The following is a 20314-nucleotide window of genomic DNA, read 5'->3' on the forward strand; positions in this document are numbered from 1 at the left end:
GATCACGTAACCATTTTACCGAAAGTATTTGCAAGTGCCGGATACAGATACTCAGTTGAAGCCCACAAAGGTTCAGGAAAAAAGTGTTAGTGGCAGTGCTAGGATCAGAGCACCTGCCTTTGGAGTTCTGCTCTGGTTCTTAACAGGGCACCGTAACCACCTGTGTGATCTAACCAAGGCCAACATGTAAGAAATACTACCTTTTTAATGCTTATGTTACCATTTAGTAATTTCTTTGATCCTATGGATCCTCAGTTTTATTTCGGTGTGAAAATTGTGAAAACGGTTGTATAAGGAGGTGGCAATAAAGACAGGCAGGGACAAGTCACACTAAGTGACCTGCAAGGAAAGTGGAGAGGAGGTGGAAGAAAAATTCAGGGGTGCCTTATTTCGTCTGTGTTAGGGATTTTACATTTACTCTGATTCCATTATTTTATAGATGGGAAAAGTTATACCTGCAGAAGTTAAATGACTTGTTCAAGTTCAAGTTATAACCCAGATCTCTTGAGTCTACATTAAATATTGTTTCTAATATGCTACACAGACTTCCCGTAGTCTGGAGAAAAGAATAGTTTCATCCTAGAGATTAAATCTGAAGCTAATACCACGAACTGTGGAGAAGATCAGAGTCCGGGAACTCTTAGACAGTGCGGTGGGTCTCAATGAGAGTTTGCTTCCAAATGAGTCTGTGTGTGCAGAGCACGATTCTTGGAAGAGTCTTTGTCAGCAACACTACTGTATCAGCTAGCTTTGCAGTGTAACAAACCACCCCAAACTTAGTTGCTTAAAACAAAAGTCATTTATTGTAAGTAGTTTACAGCAGCTATTTATTAGAATCACACCATAGCAATATTTGTACTTCAACCACTAAGCTGTCAGGTCTGTGAACTCCATTGTAACTAAATCCATATACTTCTTCTGTGATACACTGGTTCTAAATTTTTAAATGTCTTTGAAAAGAAAGAAATTTCTTTTTTTCTCTGACCTTTATTGCACTTAAGGAATCATGGTGTTTCATCACAAGGTACTCTGTATTAAAACACTTTTTTGTTTTTAACTTACAAGTCTTCAAAGAAAATGTTTCTTGTTTTTTTTAAAAAGTTAGTTTCATAGTTTCATAATTACAAATAGTACTCTTTTGTACCACTGCAGTGCCCTAATTGTGAAAAACTTAAACTCAGTCATTTAAAAAAAAAAATTATTATTGTCATTAATAGTAGTTTACATTGGATTTTATGGGTTTAAAAGTGCCTTCATGGGGTTGAACTATGTCGTTTATAAATTAGCTGCTCACAATGTCACCTTGGACACCAGTGGACACCAGTCACGCTGGTGTTACTGTCAGGTTCGCTTTTGCTGGTGATAGAAAATTTCAAGTGTGAGTTCCCAGATATCCTTTCCTGGCACTTCACTATTGTCAAAAAAGGGTGATTATCCACACCCCCTTTGCGTTGGCTTTCTCCAGTAAATCCACCCAGCGTTCGAAGTCCGTGTGTTCTTTCCTTGGTGGGCTGCTGTTTGCTCCTGTTAACACGGAGTCTTCTCCCCATTTTGTTTGCAGTGTCTCAGTTTGAAACCGAATTCTACATCAGTGGGCTTGCACCTCTCTGTGACCAGCTTGTTGTGCTTTCCTACGTCAAAGAGGTTTCAGAAAAAACGGTAATTTTATTCTATCCTTTTTTTTTTTACCCCAAATACGAAAGGAAGTGCGGATTTGGTTTTTAGCATTATGCCCAGATCAGGTTGCCCAGGAAAGGGCTGTGCTGTAGTCTGAGCAGAAGTTCCCGACCTAGAAAATAAGGTCAGCAGAGATTATGTATTTACCTTTCAGAAGCTCCACTCATTGCCTGCCTTTGTTCCTCTTGCTGAGCAAAGGGGAGTCATTTTTTTACCTCTTTTTTCCATCTCTTGGTATTTTAGGCGAAAGGAATGAAGGATTCCTTTTGCTGAAGGGCGAAGAAACGGAGCTGACACTGTGCATTAGCAGAAATGACAGCAATGAAGTTGATCTGCCACAACAACAGGGGTCCCAGTGGTCAGAGGGAATTACGGAAAGGGCAGTTCGTTATTTCCCGTGGTCCAGACAGATTTGCTTCCTTCCCAGTGGCCTTCCGATCCCGAGCAGCTTGATTTTGCTTTGAAATGGATTGTGGCGAAGTCTCAGTTATCAATGCAAATGTGAGGGAAGGAGACGTAGGGCTGATAGAAAGCAGCAGAGAATCCAAACATCGTTGGACGTGACTTTGGAGGGAAGCCTGTATGTGTGATCCAGTGGAGGCCACATCCAGCGGAGACACTTGGTCTTCCTTTGAAGCTTGGATGAGCCCCCTTCCCAGCTTGTCTTCACTGTTAGTGTCCAGGGGTGCTGCCGGGAAGGGAGCAGGGGTGGCTTCAAGGCATAAACAAGGAGAGCTTACCGTAAAGGATTTTCTCTTAGATGCCACGTATAAAAGAAATTGCAAATTGATTGTCTAGTCCTCTACAATAAGAAGGCTCTCCTTGTCCGTATCCTCTCCTTTTCTCCCCCCTTTTCAACTGGCTAGGAATAAAATGGGGAGAAAAACCCTGGGAGGCCTGGTTTTGAAGTGGTAGCTTGAGAGCATTTCTCTGAGCGAGCACTTGCGGTGGGAAGTCATTGCTATAGTAACCTGAAGCTCTGGGCGCCCACGTTGCTAGGCGATGGGATGCTTTAGACTTAAGTGAATACTCAGAGCTACTAAAATCAATAGGTCTGGCTTCTAGCCCTGTTGCAGGACATCACTTTATTATTTTATTTATTTTATTTATTTATTTTTTTTTTTGAAAACAAAGGAAAGCAGTGGCTCCCAAGGGAGTAAAAATACAGTGCTTTCTGATGAGGAAGGTGGGGTGGGTTGAGAATGTGATTGAAAGACGGAGGAAGGAAGCAGTAAAATGAAAAAGGGAAAGCCCGATGCACAAGTGAGCAAAAAAGAAAGGAAGCAAGGAAACCTTTGCTAATAAAGGAAGAGGATTACAAAGGAGTAGAAACCAAAGAAAGGCCAACCCCATAGACCACATTAGAAAATGGAATTTCTTCAGAGGAAGACTTGTGAGGGTCTTGGAGATGATTTACAGTTGTGTGTGCCAGTACACATAACTTTTTATATAGCACTGAAGTACACCTGAGATCCTTAAACACAGAATAAACTGACAAAATTAAGTCAAAGGCGTAAAGCAAGCGTGGGGGCCAAACCACTCCCCCCTTTGTTCTTTTCTCATATGAAAAAGACAGTGTAACTGTGACATTAGACAAAATTCGTCTTTATGTCACGCATATCCTCCTCCAGAATAGTCTCCCCGTTACACCCGTCACGTACGTGCGTTATTCCGCACCGTTGTTGTCATGGTCGCACGCTTTTCTCTGTTGCCCTATTTTTGTGAACCTTATTCCATTCTCTCTCCATATGGCTGTGTCGTCTCCTGTCATTATCATTTAAGGTGGCCGTGGACAATTCCATCTGGATTTATTCAGCTGTCTCCCTTATGTTTGTTCCATTCATTAACAAAGCATACGTGTAGCAAGAATCATGCTAAGCACCAGGGATCAGAGGCCAGCAAGACCAAAATCTTGCTCCTGGGAAGGTCACAGATAAGCAGGGGCCGCACGACCAGTGAGCAAAAGGTTGTAAAGGAACAAGATGAATCACTGATGGTTTTCTTATGCATTTAAAGGAGCTTTTTATGTGGTCAAGCAAGGTGGTTTTCTTTTACTATTATTTGCTTCCAATATTTTTTTCTATTCTTGCTGTTCTAATTTGGATTTTGTTTTTGCCCTTGTTACAGCAGTTCATTTTTTAAATATTACAACCTTTCCACTTTTTCCCATTGTTTCAAAATTGAGACGGTTCTCATTTTTCCACAGATGTGAAAAATTCTGCTGTATACTCCCTTGTTTTTGCCCTCTACTAGTCGATCTTTCATAATTGTTGTTTTATTTTTGGCATGTTTTTAAACGTATGAGATGCAAAGCTAATGTCATTGCCTCTCAGTTAACCTGACAAAACGGATCAAAGAACTCTTGCAGGCTCACTGCGGTTCTTGGGGGACGTGGGGAGTTGGGGGACATCTCCCACGCGGCCCCGCCTCTGGGTTCTCTGCGCCAGTGTCCCACGGCTGCGGGTCTTGAGGCTTCGGAAAACCGGCAAGCGTATGTTTTATGCCTGTGTGCCAAATGCTCAAAACACAAACTTTCAAAGTAAAACAAACTTGACTTCAAGTCCAAGGTTTACCGTAAGTCCCAGTTTTGCCACACATTGCAGTCTCCCCATTACATGACTTTTCTTTCCTACAACGACATCCCCCGTTCCTTCATCTGTGATATGTGGAGCAGTAATACTCACTTAGGTACTTTAAGGGGTAACTTAGGAGCTCTGTGAGAACAACGTGCGTCTCATCGCCTTCTAGGTTAGTGGCGCTGCCACAGGCCCTAGAAAACCCTCTCTCCCCCTTCTCTCCTGACCTAGAGGTGCACTGTCCAAAACTATGATCACTCACCATATGTGGCTATCTACATTTTAATTAATTAAAATGAAATAAATGCTGTTTCTCGGTCGCGGTAGCCACGAGTGACTCTTGTCTGTCATGTTGGGCGGCGCACATGGCCACCGTTGCCCTCTTCGTCTGAGCGCATTCTGCCTTAGACGTGGCTCTCGGTCCCTGGCTTCTCAGCGTCACCAGTGAGTGTACCAGTGGTGGCAGTGGCTTGGCAGTTGGTCACGTTATTTTTATGCTTCCCCACATTCGTGAGGAAGAGCCGAAGCCAGTTGTGGAAGTGTGCGGTGGCCATGCCCTTGGAGCTGGACGGGCCGCAGTGGGGACCGCCAAAGGACTCAGTAGCACCTGTCCCCTTGGTCTCACAGAAAGGTCAGAAGATAACATGGTGTGACAAGGCTGTCACGCAGGTGGTTAGAAGGGCCTACATTTGTCCAAATTATGAAACCAAGGCATTTAACTAGGACTGACTGGAACACATTTGTACAGTTTCTAGAAACATAACGAAAACATGCCTTTTCCCTCCCTTCCCTCCCCCGCCCCCACCCAGGAGAGAGAATACCGTGCCAGGCCTCGACTGGATATCATCCAGCCGCTTCCTGAAACCTGTGAGGAGATCTCTTCAGACGCTCTCACCGTGAGAGGCTTTCAGGAGAATGAGTGCAGAGATTATCATCTAGGTGAGAGCTCAAGGCTCTGGCTCATGTTGTTTCTTACGCTTGTGGGTTTTTTCCCCTTTCACGCTGTTGGCACAACCAGGAATTTAAATTGAGGTGCTGGAAGGGTCTTAGAGAATATCTGGGCAGGCCTGTTGTGTTGAGGATGAGGGCACAAGGCTCAGAGCTTGCTTGAGCTCCCACAGAAGGGAGGGGGAGACCAAGGTGAGGGGGCTCCGTGGGCTTGGTTCTTATGTTGTATCTCTTGCCCTGTGGAGTGTGACACCCACGGTGACATCAGGCAGCATGGTTCTATGGTTGCCAGATGACTCCCAACTGTGTACGTCTGGAAAACGTGCTCTGGGATGGCAGACAGTCGTCTTCCTGTTAGTGACCAAATGCCTGTCGCCTGGGAGAGTGCCCGGCAGGGACTCGGGGTTCGCCGAGAATTTGTTGAGTGGGTGAACGAATACGCTGGTCACTACTCAGAAGTCAGGGATGAATGGCTGTTATTTGGTCATTGCCAGGCCATCTGTGCTAGAGTGTCATCACATCATCCAAAAATACAGTGATGAAAGTAGAACAGCCTAAGCTTTCTTTTCGAAATTTTCCTGCTTCAAAAGCAATGGATGTTTTTGTTTTTGTTTTTGTTTGTGTCTGTTTCCAGAATATTTTTGGTTCTCATTTTGGCCAAAGGAAAGAAAGAAATATTCTATACGGTTTGAGCTTGCTTGCTTTCTTTTTTTTCATTTTATTTTTATTTTTTTAATGTTTATTTTTTGAGAGAGAGAGGGCACAAGTGAGGGAGGGGCAGAGAGAGAGGGAGACACAGAATCGGAAGCAGGCTCCAGGCTCCAAGCTGTCAGCACAGAGCCCAACATGGGGCTCCAGCCCATGAACCATGAGATCATGACCTGAGCCGAAGTTGGATGCTTTACTGACTGAGCCACCCGGGTGCCCCCAGTTTGAGCTTTCTTATACGGAGCCCCTAATCAGTTGAGAAATTAAGAGTATATTCTGGACTTGGCAAAAAGCACATGTGTTTCACAACCGGAAGTGTCCGGTCAAGGCATTTTGCTCAACACACTTAACAACCCTTCCAAACAGGTTGTGTAATTGAATTCTGCAGGAAACCCTCGCGACTGGCGTTGTGCACAATGTGCTGAAATGATAGATGATGACCCCGGGGCCTGGGGCATCTGTCATTTATGCTTTAGGTGGCCTTGACCTTGATGAGGAGGAAACATTTATTGCCAACTGTGGGGTGTAATTGTTCTGTAAAAATAGAACAGTGCTGTAAATGGCCATAAATTAAGTTTATATACAGAAGATGAATTCTAACACACAGGTGACACAGAGCATTTTGATCACCATCTTTCAGCCGAGGTCACGATGTTAATGTGTTAAACATAGAATTATAAACTACCTTATTTTTTCAAAGTTTTTTGATATTCCTTCCTTCCCTCCTTTTTTTTTTTCTTTTAAATAATTGTTTGCCTTCAGACAGAGCCAAACAGACTTGCCCAAAGGTAGTCAAGTTTTCTGTTTCCCTTGGAATTGTATAACCTGAGTCCCTTGAAACTGCTACTGAAGCATCTAATGCCAAGCCACCCACACTGTTCCTTTCTTGCCTCACCTACAGAGTACTCTGAAGGGGAGTCACTCTTTTATATCGTGAGTCCAAGAGACATTGTCGTAGCCAAGGAACGGGACCAAGATGACCACATTGACTGGCTCCTTGAAAAGAAGAAATACGAGGTAGTTTTGATTTTACTTTCCTGAAAGTATGGTGGCATCTGTAACAGAGGATAAAAGGTTTGTGTAATAAATCTTTCATGTCGGTGAATTAGAACGCCCTAAGCTAAAAATAGGTAGGAGGCTGATAACTTTCCAATACTCTTTTCAGAAATGAGGGGAGAAAGGATTACAAGGAGGTTAACTGGTTTCGTTGTTCAGTGGAGGAAGAGGTGTGGTAGAGGGAGCGAGGCACATTAGATGCAGCCTATTCAAGTGTTTCTCCTATGGTTTTTCAAGGAAAATAAAATCGAGCTAGTGTTTCAGAATTGTCTCTTCTGTCTGTTAGTGACACCATTCATTTGTGCTAATTTCATACATAAGATTAAGCTATCAAATCAATACTCACTTGGAATTGTTTGAACTACTTGTTCAGAGATGATGATGATGTCCACCTCACCGAGTCTGGATTCAGACTAATTTGAGTAGAAAAATGTCCCATGATGACTTTTTTTTTTTTTTTTTTTAACAAAAAGAAAACCTTTTAACTTTAAAAGCTGTAAAGGTATTATTACGGTTGGCTTAGAGAAACTCTCTGGATGGGCTTACATACTAATAAGCTGAAAACAAACTACTCATTTACTGCTTTAAGTTTGTAACCGCCTGAAAGGATTTGGGGGGAAAATGGTTTTCATTTATAAACTAGCTTGAGTCCCGGCATTGCTACAGAGTTCATACCTCAGTGATTACCATATTGCTTCAGATGCAGCAGTTCCTTAAATAATTTTATGTTTTAGACATTTGTGTTAAAGTAATAATTATGAACTTCCCAAGATAAAAGTAAAAGTAGGGTTTTTCGAGATCTTGATTGCAGATACACTTAACTGTGTGCATCAAGTTTTTTTGTATCCCACAAAGGAAAAGTGCCCCTTTGTCACCGTACGTCATGCAGATTTAGAATGACAGATGAATTTTTTTGTTTGTTTGAACCCCAGAGATGTTGCTGTATTTTGATTTGTGTCTGAAATGTGATTCCAATATCCTAATGTGGAAATGCATTCAAATGGAAATAAGAGAAGTCTTCATTTTGGTTGACTGCTTCTGTTGGAGTTTGAATGCAGTGAGGTTCATTCAACCATAACATTAAAAATGCCCATGCTTGAAGCAAAAGCCATGGGAAAATGGGGCTTTATTTATGTAGTCTAGAACTTTAAAACATAATAAATATAGTGTTTATAACCTCAATATCTTCTTTCCCACTCTCTTCCATTTTCCCTCCCTTCTTTTCTGCTCCCTTCATCGTGCTTTTGTAAATATAGGAAGCTTTGATGGCAGCTGAAATCAGCCAGAAGAACATTAAAAGACATAAGATTCTAGTAAGTGTGTAATTTTATTATTTGAAACATAACTTTACCTTTTGATAAGTTATAATGAGACTGAAAGTAATGTGAAAAGAACAGGTTTTTTCCTACCTTTTAGAGACTTTATTTCAGACCTTCCAATCTGCAAGGTCAAAATATTTCATTTTATTGAATCAGCATCTGCTTGTAACCAAGAGGCTTGACTACCTGCTAGGAGGCTGTTTTGGGTAATTTGGAAACTGGATTTGTGACATGCACTTTAAATACAAAACTTTCCCATTGTGTGCGGGGAAGTTTTCTTTGCATTATCCCAAAATGTATCCAGAGTAGTTTCATAATGCCAGATTGCCTCAGTGTCTCCATAATAAGAGTCATATGTGTCATGGAGACGAATCTAGGACCTCGGATACAATTTTCAGTGCATTTTGGACTATGGAAAAATACGGTGACTGAAAGCCCATGTCTTTGCTAATTGTGACAGTGAATGTGCAGATGGAAAGAGTGTGAAGGGTCTTTAGAGATCAGCCAATGCAGGACCATTGTTCACAGATGAAAACTGGAAACCTAGTGGTCTTTTTTTTTTTTTTTTATGTTTATTTTTGAGAGAGAGAGAGAGAGAGAGAGAACAGGTGGGGGAGGGGCAGAGAGAGGGTGGGACACAGAATCTAAAGCAGGCTCCAGGCTCCCAACTGTCGGCACAGAGCCCGACGCAGGGCTCGAACTCACAAATTGTGAGATCATGACCTGAGCTGAGGTCAGACGCTTGACTGACTGAGCCACCCGGGCATCCCTTTTATTAAAATTGATTTCCAGAAAGAAAAAAAAAAAATTGATTTCCATGTTGGGGCGCCTGGGTGGCTCAGTCGGTCGAGCAGCCGACTTCGGCTCAGGTCATGATCTCACGGTCCGTGAGTTCGAGCCCCGCGTGGGGCTCTATGCTGACAGCTCAGAGCCTGGAGCCTGTTTCAGATTCTGTGTCTCCTTCCATGTTTATTTACATCTCATATACTTTTCCCCCCACAATAAAAATCACCTAGGGGCGCCTGGTGAAAATAGAAACACAGATGCATTTAAACATGCTTAGGAAGGAAATGAGCATAATTACGTACAGCACACTAAGGTGTATAAAACAGATTCTAAAGCAGTAGTGTGCCAGCAGGACCCCAAGGTCATGGCCTGCTCAGGAACTGAGGCTCACCTTCCCAGTTTTTCCAGTTAATTATGGAATTCCTTTCCATTTCATTTTCCCTAGGACATTGGCTTGGCATATATAAACCACCTGGTGGAGAAAGGAGAGTATGACATAGCAGCACGGTAATAATGATATTTTCACAATTATTTGTTAGTATAAGTAGAAGCGAGAAACGTTTACAGTAAAATAAGCCGTTCTCTGAGGTTGACATTTTTTTAGATCTTTCTTGCAGGGGTAATTTTTGAGTATTAGCGGCCTTAACCGCAGCCTGGCTTTGTTACTTACCCACCTACTGTCTCATTTTCACCAAACAAGGGATTTAATGAGAAGGATGTGAAAAACATGAAGCGTGTGAGAGTTTACCCTTTTTATAAGCTAACAAGGTAGCACATCGGTTTCACGGGTGCTGGCAGAAGACGTGACTCATGGGTCGGAGACGCAGGCCTGCCTCAGCAGCAGCTGTAGCCAGAGCGTCCACATTTGTGCCACATCCCACAGCCCCAGTTCCTCAGAAGGCCGCCGGGTGGCACCGCGCAGGCCATCGGTCTTGTTACAGGAGAGGGACCCTGAGCTTAGGGCATCTGATTCTTTCATAATGAACAGTAATCCTGCCTGCCCTTAGCTTCAGAGGAACACAGTATTTTTATCATCACCAACCTGCCCTCGGCTCTGGAGGGAAACCCTATCTGTGTCTCTCGTTTCCGGGGCTGTTCACTCTACAGACATCCTTGAGAAGGCAGTCAGTACCACTGCCTGTAATTCAAGGAGAGGGGTCTGCCAACAAGAGGGTGGCAATTACACAGAACTGACCAGATTTCAGGCTTCAGGTTTGCAAGAACACAAATGTTGTATAGTGATTGTGTGGGTGTGTGTGGGTGTGGCTCCCCCTGGAGCTTCAGGGTGCTCGCCTGCGGGACTGCACAGCAGCTTGGACACCTAACTTTGAGGCCTACCTATTATTTTCTGAGATTTAGGGAAACGTGTTTTTTTGCAACGTAAATTAAGTTTTTATTCGTATATAAATATTTCTCCAGATGATATACAATGATAGGCTTCCAATTTTCTGAAGTCTGATTTTGTAGTCTGTTATTTCAAGCCATTCAAGAAGTGGTTTAAATTGGTACTTTTGGGTATGGTGACATTTCTTCAAGGCCCCAAACCTGCTGGTTCCCAAACCAGCAGTGCTCATCTGGCTTAGTAGGAAACCCAGAACGGGATAATCATTGGGAAAACTCCTACAACTCCTAATCGTAGTCTTCTGAAAGGGACTCCTCTTTATTTCTAAGTATTTCATATCAATTTTCATGATTTCCGTCAACCTTGTATATGCAGGCAAGTGGTTGTCTAGTAATACCTTTATGTTCATTGGCACTTGAGATAGAAATTTGTCACAACTCTGCGATGAGAGATTTATCTAAACCAATAGAGGAAATGTATTACTTATTCTTTTTTTTTTTTCTTTCTTTTTTTCTTTTTTTCTTTTCCTTTCTCCCTGGGATGACTGCCAGCAAATGCCAGAAAATTCTTGGGAAAAATGCAGCACTCTGGGAATATGAAGTTTATAAATTTAAAGAAATTGGACAGCTTAAGGTAAGCTAGCCTTATTTTTAACTCTTAATTTTTGTATGTAGGATATTAATATTGAGATGGAAATAAAATGAAGACCATAGTAATCAGTTTGTTCCTGGGAAGTGAGTGTTATCTCAGCTAGGAAGAAACATCAGAACATAAATCTGGTTTATATTTCATGTGTATAAAACATATACCTATATGTTATACCTTCTTACATCACTCCAGTTCTCTCTGTGTTTAGATGAAGTGTTTAATGTCCTTTCTAATGAATACGGAAAGCAGGTATAGTCTCATCCTGCAGATTATAAAAACATGAGTCGTTTTTCAAATGCACTGAAGAATTAATGTACTTTTCAAATAATATTTTATTTGTTGGAAGACAGATGAAAAGTTTGACCATGTAACTATAACACGTAATTCAATATTTCATGTCTTAACCTTCTTTTTTTTTCTTTTTCAAGTTCTTATTAATTTCCAGTTAGTTAATATACAGTGTAATATTAGTTTCGGGTGTGAAATTTAGTGATTAGCACTTACATACAACACCCAGTGCCCCTCACACTTGTTGATGTGATAAGTGCCCTCCTGAATGCCTGTCACCCATTTAATCCATCCCACACCCACCTCCCTCCAGCAACCCTCAGTCTATTCTCTGTAGTTAAGAGTGTCTTATAGTTCGCTTCTCTTTTTTTTACCCCTTCCCCTACGTTCACGTCTGTTTTATTTCTTAAATTCCACATATGAGTGACATCATATGGTATTGGTCTTTCTCGGACTTATTTCGTTTAGCATAATACATTCTAGCTCCATCCATGTCATTGCAGATGGCAAGATTTCATTCTTTTTTATGGTTGAGTAATATTCCACCTTGTTTATCCATTTATCAGCCGATGGACATTTGGGCTCTTTCCATAATTTGGCTGTGGTTGATATTGCTGCTATCATTGGTGTGCGTGTATCCCTTCAAATCAGTAATTTTGTATCCTTTGGATAAATACCTAGTAGTACAGTTGTTGGATCGCAGGTAGGGTACTTCTATTTTTAACTTTTTGAGGAGCCTCCATACTCTCTTCCAGAGTGGCTGCACCAGTTTGTATTCCCACCAACAGTGTAAGAGGCTTCCCTTTTCTCTGCATCCTCGCCAACATCTGTTGTTGCTGGAGTTGCTAATTTTAGCCATTTGACAGGTGTGAGTTGATAACCTCATCGTAGTTTTGATTTGTATTCCCTTGATGATGAGTGATGTCGAGCATCTTCTCATTTGTCTGTTAGCCATTTGTATGTTTTCTTTGGAAAAATGTCTGTTCATGTCTTCTGCCCATTTTTTAACTAGATTATTGGTTTTTTGGATGTTCAGTTTTATAAGTTCTTTATATATTTTAGATGCTAACCCTTTATCTGATAGGTCATTTGCAAATATCTTCTCCCATTCTGAAGATTACCTTTTAGTTTTGTTGATTGTTTCCTTTGAAGGAAACAATTTACCTTTCAATTTTTTGCACAACATCCAGATTAAATAATATTGTTATGTTTGTTTAAAACATTTAATTTTTTCCCCAATATTTGTAAACCTTCTCTTAGAGTTATGAATATGTTCTTAAAAATTTCTAGTTATAGGGTGCCTGGGTGGCTCAGCCAACTCTTGATTTCAGCTCAGGTCATGATCCCAGGGTTGTGGGATCATGCCCTGTGTCAGGCTCCACACTGAACACTGAGTGTGGAATCTGCTTGAGAGTCTCTCTCCCTCTCTCCCTCCCACCCTCCCCCGCCTTCTCTCTCTCCTTCTCCTCCGTCCCTCTCCTCCACTAGTGCTCTCTCTCTCAAAAAATTTTTTAAAAAATTAAAAAAAAAAAAATTCCCGGTTGCTCAGGCTGCCCGCCCTGTGACATCTGCACTTTTGCCCGCATGTTGTTCTTCTTCCCCCAGGGACACTTCTTGTCTTGTTCACTGGGCTGCTCCTGGAGGATCTTATCCAGTCCTGTGGCCATGTGTACGCTGATGGCTCCATAACCCAGACCTCTCTTTTAAATTCAGTGTCTGTCCTGGAAACGCATGATGGCCATTTTTACTTGCATGAACTGCTGATAACAATCACTCAGATAAACATGAATCCGTTGCTTTCCCAAATTTGGTCCTCCCTCTCTCAGTCTGTATCTGTGACTTCACGATACACCCATCCCTCCATGCTTTACGGCTCACAGCCGCTGCCCTGATGAGAACATCTGAGCTGCCTCCCGATTCTGTTTAATCTGCGGCTCTGTCTTACCTTGTCAGCACCTCTCTTCCCCTCCACTGCTGCTGCCTTGACCCTTGTCTGTGCCATTGCAGGGGCCTTCTGACAGACGGACGAACAGCCCTACCCAGGGCTAGCGGTTTAAAAATTAAATCTGCTCTTCTCCCTGCCCTTCTGCTTGAAGTATAAAATCCAAATTGCTTTCATTGCCTCACTTCCCCTTTCTCTCCAGATTTAGCTCACTTCTGTGACCCCTGTCCCACGTCTCTGAGCCCCTCTGGTCTTCCTGAACACAGTGCGCATCCATGGCTCCACGCTATTCCCTCTGCCCTTCCCCATCTTTCTTTTCCTGATGGACTCCTGGTGTCCATTGCATCTGCCTCAGTATATAGGCTCCACCCCTGCTCACCTAGCACCTTGTGAACCCCTTTCTTAGAACACTTAGCACACAGGCTTGCAGTTGGCTGTTTAGATGTGTGCATGCCATCCCTCTGAGGCGTTGAGCCCCTTGGTATGGTGACTCTAGGTCTGTGTCCCCAGGACAGAGTATGGTGATGAGTACATAGTGCACTGCAGGGTCATTTAACAGTGTTTGGAAATTCAGCACTCAACACAGCACTCAAATGGCTAAAGAACACAAGGTGTGTTATTTTCCCTTAATTTCAAATGATGATTATAAGTTTTTAAAGAGTGATAGATTCCATTTTAAGGAAAAAAAATAGGGATAGGTGACCTGTAACTCCTTGATTACTTAAGGTAAAACTTTTATTTCTGCGACATTCTTCCTCCTATTATTTAGAAGTATCAGGAAGAAGAGCGAGAGAAAGTTTAACCTGAGGCAGTTTTTTATTCATCATTCATACATACGTACATGTCGTAGATACTTTTGAATATATATTGTAATGTGTTGTAAGACAGAGTTTATTTGAATTTTTTTCATAATAATTTTCCAAAGTACTCTGTTGCCATACATTTAAAAAAAAACTTTTTTTTATGATTGTTTACCTTTGAGAGAGAGAGAGAGAGAGAGAGACAGAATGAGAACAGGGCAGAGAGATAGGGAAACAGAATCCAAAGCAGGCTCCAGTCTCTGAGCCATCAGCACAGAGCCTGATGCGAGGCTTAAACTCAGGAACCATGAGATCCTGATCTGAGCTGAAGTTAGATGCTTAACTGACTGAGCCACCCAGGCACCCCATCTGTTGCCTTACATTTTTAAAAGTAAAAATACACAGATGGTCTCCTACTTACAGTAGTTTAACTTCTGGTTTTTCAACTTTACATTGGTGCAAAAGTGACACACAGTAGAAACCGTACTTTGGATTCGGATTTTTTCTTGGGCTTGTGATACATGGGACAAGCCTCTGTCGCACTGTCGGGCAGGGCAGCCAAGGGGAACTCCCAATTAGGTCAGCTGCACCATCACCTGGGTCAGCAGCCCATACACTCACAACCATTTTCTACCCACACAGCCATTCTGTTCTTCATTTTCAGTACAATACTTGGTAAACTAAGAGATATTCAATGCTTTCTAATAAAAGCAGGCCGTGTGCTTTTATTTTTAAAGGATTTTGCCCAACTGTCGGCTAATGTAAGTGATGTGAGCACATCTAAGGTACGCTCGGCTAAGCTGTGATGTTCGGTAGGGGGGTACCTTAAAAGCATTTCTGACTTAAAATATTCTCAACTTGTGATGGTTTTATCAACATAACCCTACGATAGGTGGCAAAAGATCTCTGTACGTTTACATTTCCTACGTAATTGGAGTATGGTTTCGTTTTGTCCCTTCTGAAAAGATTTTTTTCCTTTTCCTTCCTTAGGCTATTAGTCCTTACTTGCCAAGGGGAGACCCGGTTCTGAAACCACTCATCTATGAAATGATCTTACATGAATTTTTGGAAAGTGATTATGAGGTACGGCCATTCTGACACGGTCATAGTTACTTTGTCTCAATGGAAAAGTGGTAAGAAATCTAGAAAAGTAATACAGGGGAGCAGGGGGTTGAAAGGGAGCAGATTTGCAGGTCGTGTGTGATAGATAAAGCCGAGGTGAGACCCTGATGCCCACTCGTGTCTGCGTGTCTGCGTAGACCGTGAAAATCTCTAGTCTGCATACATTGTGACCAGTTCCTCTGTTCCTTTATAATTTCCTACAGCTAATTCCTTTGGCTCTTTGAAAGGGCTAAAGAAAAAGGACTAAGTACTGTTTGGTGATTTCGTACACAGAAGAGCAGCCACCCATTGATGCTGGAGACTCAGAACTAAGTTTGCCAAAGGCAGAATGAAGAGAAACCGGGGGGGGGGGGGGGTGGTGTGCAGGAATGGGGAAGGAGATTGGAAAAGATCTGTTTGCTTATTGATGGCGGGAAAAGGCACCGTCTGCAGCTCGTCGTAAAGTTCCAAGAGCCTAACCCAGTGATAGGTGTTCGTTTTTGGTGCCTCATAGTATGCTACCAGCTGTCCCTGCCATCTTGTATCTTGGTGTTATGTTTTAAAAGATAAGGGGGGCGCCTGGGTGGCTCAGTCGGTTGAGCGTCCGACTTCAGCTCAGGTCACGATCTCGCGGTCCGTGAGTTCGAGCCCCGCGTCGGGCTCTGGGCTGATGGCTCAGAGCCTGGAGCCTGCTTCCGATTCTGTGTCTCCCTCTCTCTCTCCCCCTCCCCCGTTCATGCTGTGTGTCTCTCTCTGTCTCAAAAATAAATAAAAAACGTTAAAAAAAATAAAAAAAAAATAAAAGATAAGGAGGACTTTATGTGCATCAGAACTTGAGGTGGCTTCCAAAAAGGTTCATACATGGAGGAGGTGAGCAGACTGGAGTGCCTGGCTTCTGAGTGCCTTGTTAGGATCCTTTTTTACCAATAACAGATTGAATTTAAGGAAGGTCCCATGGCAAACACTATTAGGTTTTAACTCTGACGTGAATTTTAGATCTTAAGGTCTACAGGGCCCCTTAAAATAGTGATCCCGTATGCGGATAACGCAGGTATGCAGTCAGTTACTTTCCGCCAGGTGTTCCTGGATACGAAAGATTCAAGCAGCCTGAGGCACATGTGATCTGTATTGTTCCCTTGCTTTTACAGCATGGATCTACTCCTTTCTAGATCTGTAGATGTAGATCTCCTAGAAGAGTTTATAGTAATAGTTTCTGTCATTTATGTTGGGTGCCAGCTGATGTAGGCTAGAGGCATGGTTCCTATTCATTTCCCATTCCGTTCAGTTCAACAGAGCTTTATTTAGAACCTTCCATGGTCTAGAACTGCGCTGGATCCAAGAGAAATTTAAAAAACACAGTCCTGTCTTCAGTAGATTTACAGGCTGAGGGTGGAGACCACCTCGGTAAGCTTTAAGCAACTGGACTGTAAGTGACACAAGGCAGAGCGATATGTTCTATACAAGATCTAATGAGAGACCATTATAGACCATTATTGGCCATAGTTATTGGAAAAGATTTCTTCAGTGAATAAAGACCTGTAATGGACTTCTGTTTCTTTCCAGTATGTTCTGAGTAGAGAGAGTTGCTGTCATAAATATTCCATCTTTGTACATCTTCCCAAAAGAGAATTATGAGTGTCCTATAAAAATGATGAAGAAAAATATGAATTTTATTGAGAAATACTGAAGCTTAGTATACCTGCCCTCTTTTTAAAATAATGTAATTTAACCATGGAAACCACAATTTTATTATTTTTATGATTGTGTTACAATTCTTTCACATGATTCAACTCTTTTTCAAGAAATGGTCTTAAATTCTGTATCTTTAAACCTATCCTATTGATTCATGTCTGGAAGCCTGTTGACTGAGACAAAAAGAAACAAGCATGACTTAAGCTTAGATTCCGTGGGTATTTTTTCCTGAATAATCAGGGTGTCTGCCTGGTCAGTACTGTTAAGAAGGGTCTACATAATTTATTGTCACTGTCATAAGCTCTTAAAATTGCAGTAAAGATCAGATTGAAAACAAAAAACAGCTGTCTACCTCTCTGGAATATTGACTTCTCAATTTTCTTCCTAAATGAAGATATGAAGTGGCTGTATTTACTTGGAGGTAGTGATGCTTCATGGCTTGTTTCTATGGGGTACAACCTAGCAGAATTATTTTATTATTTTTAAAAAATTTTTTTAAACATTTATTCATTTTTGAGAGACAGAGACAGCATGAGCGGGGTAGGGGCAGAGAGAGAGAGAGAGAGAGACAGACACGGAATCTGAAGCAGGCTCCGAGCTCTGAGCTGTCAGCACAGAGCCCGACGCAGGGCTCGAACCCAGACATGATGAGATCATGACCTGAGCTGCAGTTGGACGCTTAACAGACTAAGCCACCCAGGCGTCCCATAGCAGAATTATTTTATAAGTACCATGGGCTAGCCAGTTGTGCCACTAGAGCTCCATAGTGAGTTAAACTTTGTTTCATAATACTGATGACAAATGTATAAGCTTATTAAAAGTAGGACAACTGGTCTGGCATTTCATTTAATGAACACTGTATAACCTCGTACTTAACTCTGATGGGCACTGAGGTGCTTTCTCACTCTCCCCAGTTGATCAGAACAGCCCCCTGATAACCGTGTCCTCTGATTAGTCGTAAAGGCCACAGGGTTGATTGCATCAGTATTTCTTAGCACATCTGTTAAAGGGTGCACGGAGCCGGGTAAGCAGAGAAAAGCCTAATGTGAAATGTGATAAGTGTTTATTTCAGTTTATTTAGGAGTCATCATGTTTTTGTCACACAATGTGACCGGTCATTTTGTCTTATTTTGTGTGAGAAGTTGTCAGTGCTGCAAGAATGTCACATGAAAGGGGAGAAGAGAAAATGGAGCCAAGCCTTTCCCAAACAGTATTATTCCTGGTCTCAGGGCTACTGAGAGCCACCAGTGTTTGGGTGGGAATCTTTTCAGATTTTTTTTTTTTTTTTATTTTACAAACTATGTGGTCTTAAAACAGAAACTTGATCCAAAGTATCATTTTGGCTCGAAGGACATTTTAATATTCTGATTTAATGATTTTATCTGATACAACATCTTTACTTAAGTACACCTCTCCCCAAACCTCTCAAGTCAAACAGCAATCGTGCTTTTATGTGCGAGGGTTGCAGTTTGAATGGAAAACGTGTTGTCTATTGTTTTGGTCTCTTGCCATCCTTCCCGGGTTAGTTAGGTAGGACTTTAATGGAGACTGTGATCTTGATTCTTCGGGATTTTCTTTGTAGCAAATCTTGGTACTTTACAGAAGCAAATTCCACCACACTATTTTCATTTCTAAATCTCACTTAAGTGGGGCTTCTGGGCGGCCCAGTAGGCTAGTCGTCCAACTCTTGATTGCGGTTCAGGTTATGATCTCACAGTTTGTGAGATCGAGCCCCACATCAGGCTCTGTGCTGACCACGCAAAGCCTGCCTGGGATTTTCTCTCTCCCTCTGTCTTTGCCCCTCCCTCGCTCGTGCTCTCTCTTTCTCTGTCTCAAAAATAAACAAACATTAAAATGAATGAATGTCACTTAACTAAATTCATGGTAGTTTATTAAAGGATTAGTTGAGATACTTAATATTAATTATATCTTTTTCAATAACATGAAGATTTTTACTTCCCTTTGCTGTCTTGAATACATCTAAGGTTTTTCTCTACAAGCTGTCAAGGATCAGTAAGCAAACTGCTCTGCCATACTTTTGAGTTACAAAACCTGAGCACTGAAGCCAGGAATGGGAGGGCAGAGAATGCCCAGGATACTACTGGCCAATAACCAAACGTAGGAGGGAAACAGGATCCAATCGGAAGATCTGGGGTTTTCTACGAGAACCACAAAATGTGAGATCCAGCTAGGGGCTAGGACTTGAGCCAAAGTCCCAAATCCCCTACACAAAACCAGGTTTAGGGGCAAGAATGGAAAGAGGACAAAGATGGTGTCTTGCTGATGGTGGGGCGCCGGTGACTCTGCTGTGGGAACAAGCCACCGTGTGTGGCACTGCCAGCTGCACAGGACACCTGTGTGACCAGTGCACACGAGGCCAGACACAGCGGGCACAGAAGGCGGGGAGGAACGTAGCCAACTGGGGCAGCATCTTCAAGATGTTGAGAATGTCATCTAGCGTTACAGTTTGTCCAGAATGAGGTTAGAGCAAAGCAAACCTAAGCTCCGTGTGTGCGGCATCGCGTTATTGAACACCTGGGGGGCTGCCTTACTTGCGCGGAACTGGATGGCACTACCTCTTCCAGAAACGGTAAGTGGAGGTTAGCGGGCAGTAATGTCTGCCTCCCTCACTGCCCCCAAACCCAGAGCCTGAGAATTGGTGATATGTTCATGAACCGAAGTTTTGCTTGTTTGTTTGTCTTTTATTTTAGGGAGAGAGCATGTGAGTAGGGGAGAGGGGCAGAGAGAGGGAGAGGGAGAAAGGGAATCTTAAACAAGTTCCAGACTCGGTGCAGAGCCTGATACAGGCCTCAATCCCATGACCCTGGGATCGTGACCTGAGCCAAAATCAAGAGTTGGACACTCAACCGACTGAGCCATGCAGGCGCCCCTGGACCAGAGTTTTGATCATAAAATTATTCTGTCTGTTTACATGAATACTTTTAAGCATTGTTTAAACCTTTTGGATTGTTACTCTGTGTATATAGAGTGTTCTTCTGTTTTTTCCCCCTTTGATTAGGGTTTTGCCACTCTGATCCGAGAATGGCCTGGAGATCTGTACAATAATTCAGTAATTGTTCAAGCAGTTCGGGATCACCTGAAGAAAGATAGTCAGAATAGGACCCTACTCAAAACCCTGGCAGAACTGTGAGTACAATTTAGTGCTGCTTTTTCCAATTCAGTCCACATGAGGAGTTTTTCATATTTTAGATCTAGCGCACTCTGGATGGGGAGGACGCAGAAGAGGGAGCCTTTTGTACCATTTTCCTACATTCGGTCTAGTAAAGTCCTTTCATAAACCTCCGGTGCACAGCTAGCAGGTGAGGAAAACATGTGAAACTGTACAAATGTAATGCAGTCTGTTTCCCTGAGGAGAGGGGACCCTCGTCAGCAGCTCCACGTAGAGGCAGTGGTTCAGGAAGGGAAGAATG

At 42.4% G+C, this 20314-nt stretch overlaps 1 protein-coding gene across 1 annotated transcript in view; it reads left to right on the top strand.

Moving 5' to 3' along the window:
* VPS41 (VPS41 subunit of HOPS complex) overlaps nucleotides 1-20314 on the top strand; it is a 185522-nt gene that overhangs the window by 128503 nt on the left and 36705 nt on the right. Inside the window, exons 11-18 of the mRNA XM_030307719.1 lie at nucleotides 1562-1659; nucleotides 5063-5192; nucleotides 6811-6926; nucleotides 8222-8278; nucleotides 9516-9577; nucleotides 10964-11045; nucleotides 15081-15173; nucleotides 19903-20030. Coding sequence (XP_030163579.1) covers nucleotides 1562-1659; nucleotides 5063-5192; nucleotides 6811-6926; nucleotides 8222-8278; nucleotides 9516-9577; nucleotides 10964-11045; nucleotides 15081-15173; nucleotides 19903-20030 — 766 coding nt within the window. The remainder of the gene's footprint in view (nucleotides 1-1561; nucleotides 1660-5062; nucleotides 5193-6810; nucleotides 6927-8221; nucleotides 8279-9515; nucleotides 9578-10963; nucleotides 11046-15080; nucleotides 15174-19902; nucleotides 20031-20314) is intronic.

The sequence above is a fragment of the Lynx canadensis genome, chromosome A2 (genome assembly GCF_007474595.2).
Source record: "Lynx canadensis isolate LIC74 chromosome A2, mLynCan4.pri.v2, whole genome shotgun sequence".
Lineage (NCBI taxonomy): Eukaryota > Metazoa > Chordata > Mammalia > Carnivora > Felidae > Lynx > Lynx canadensis.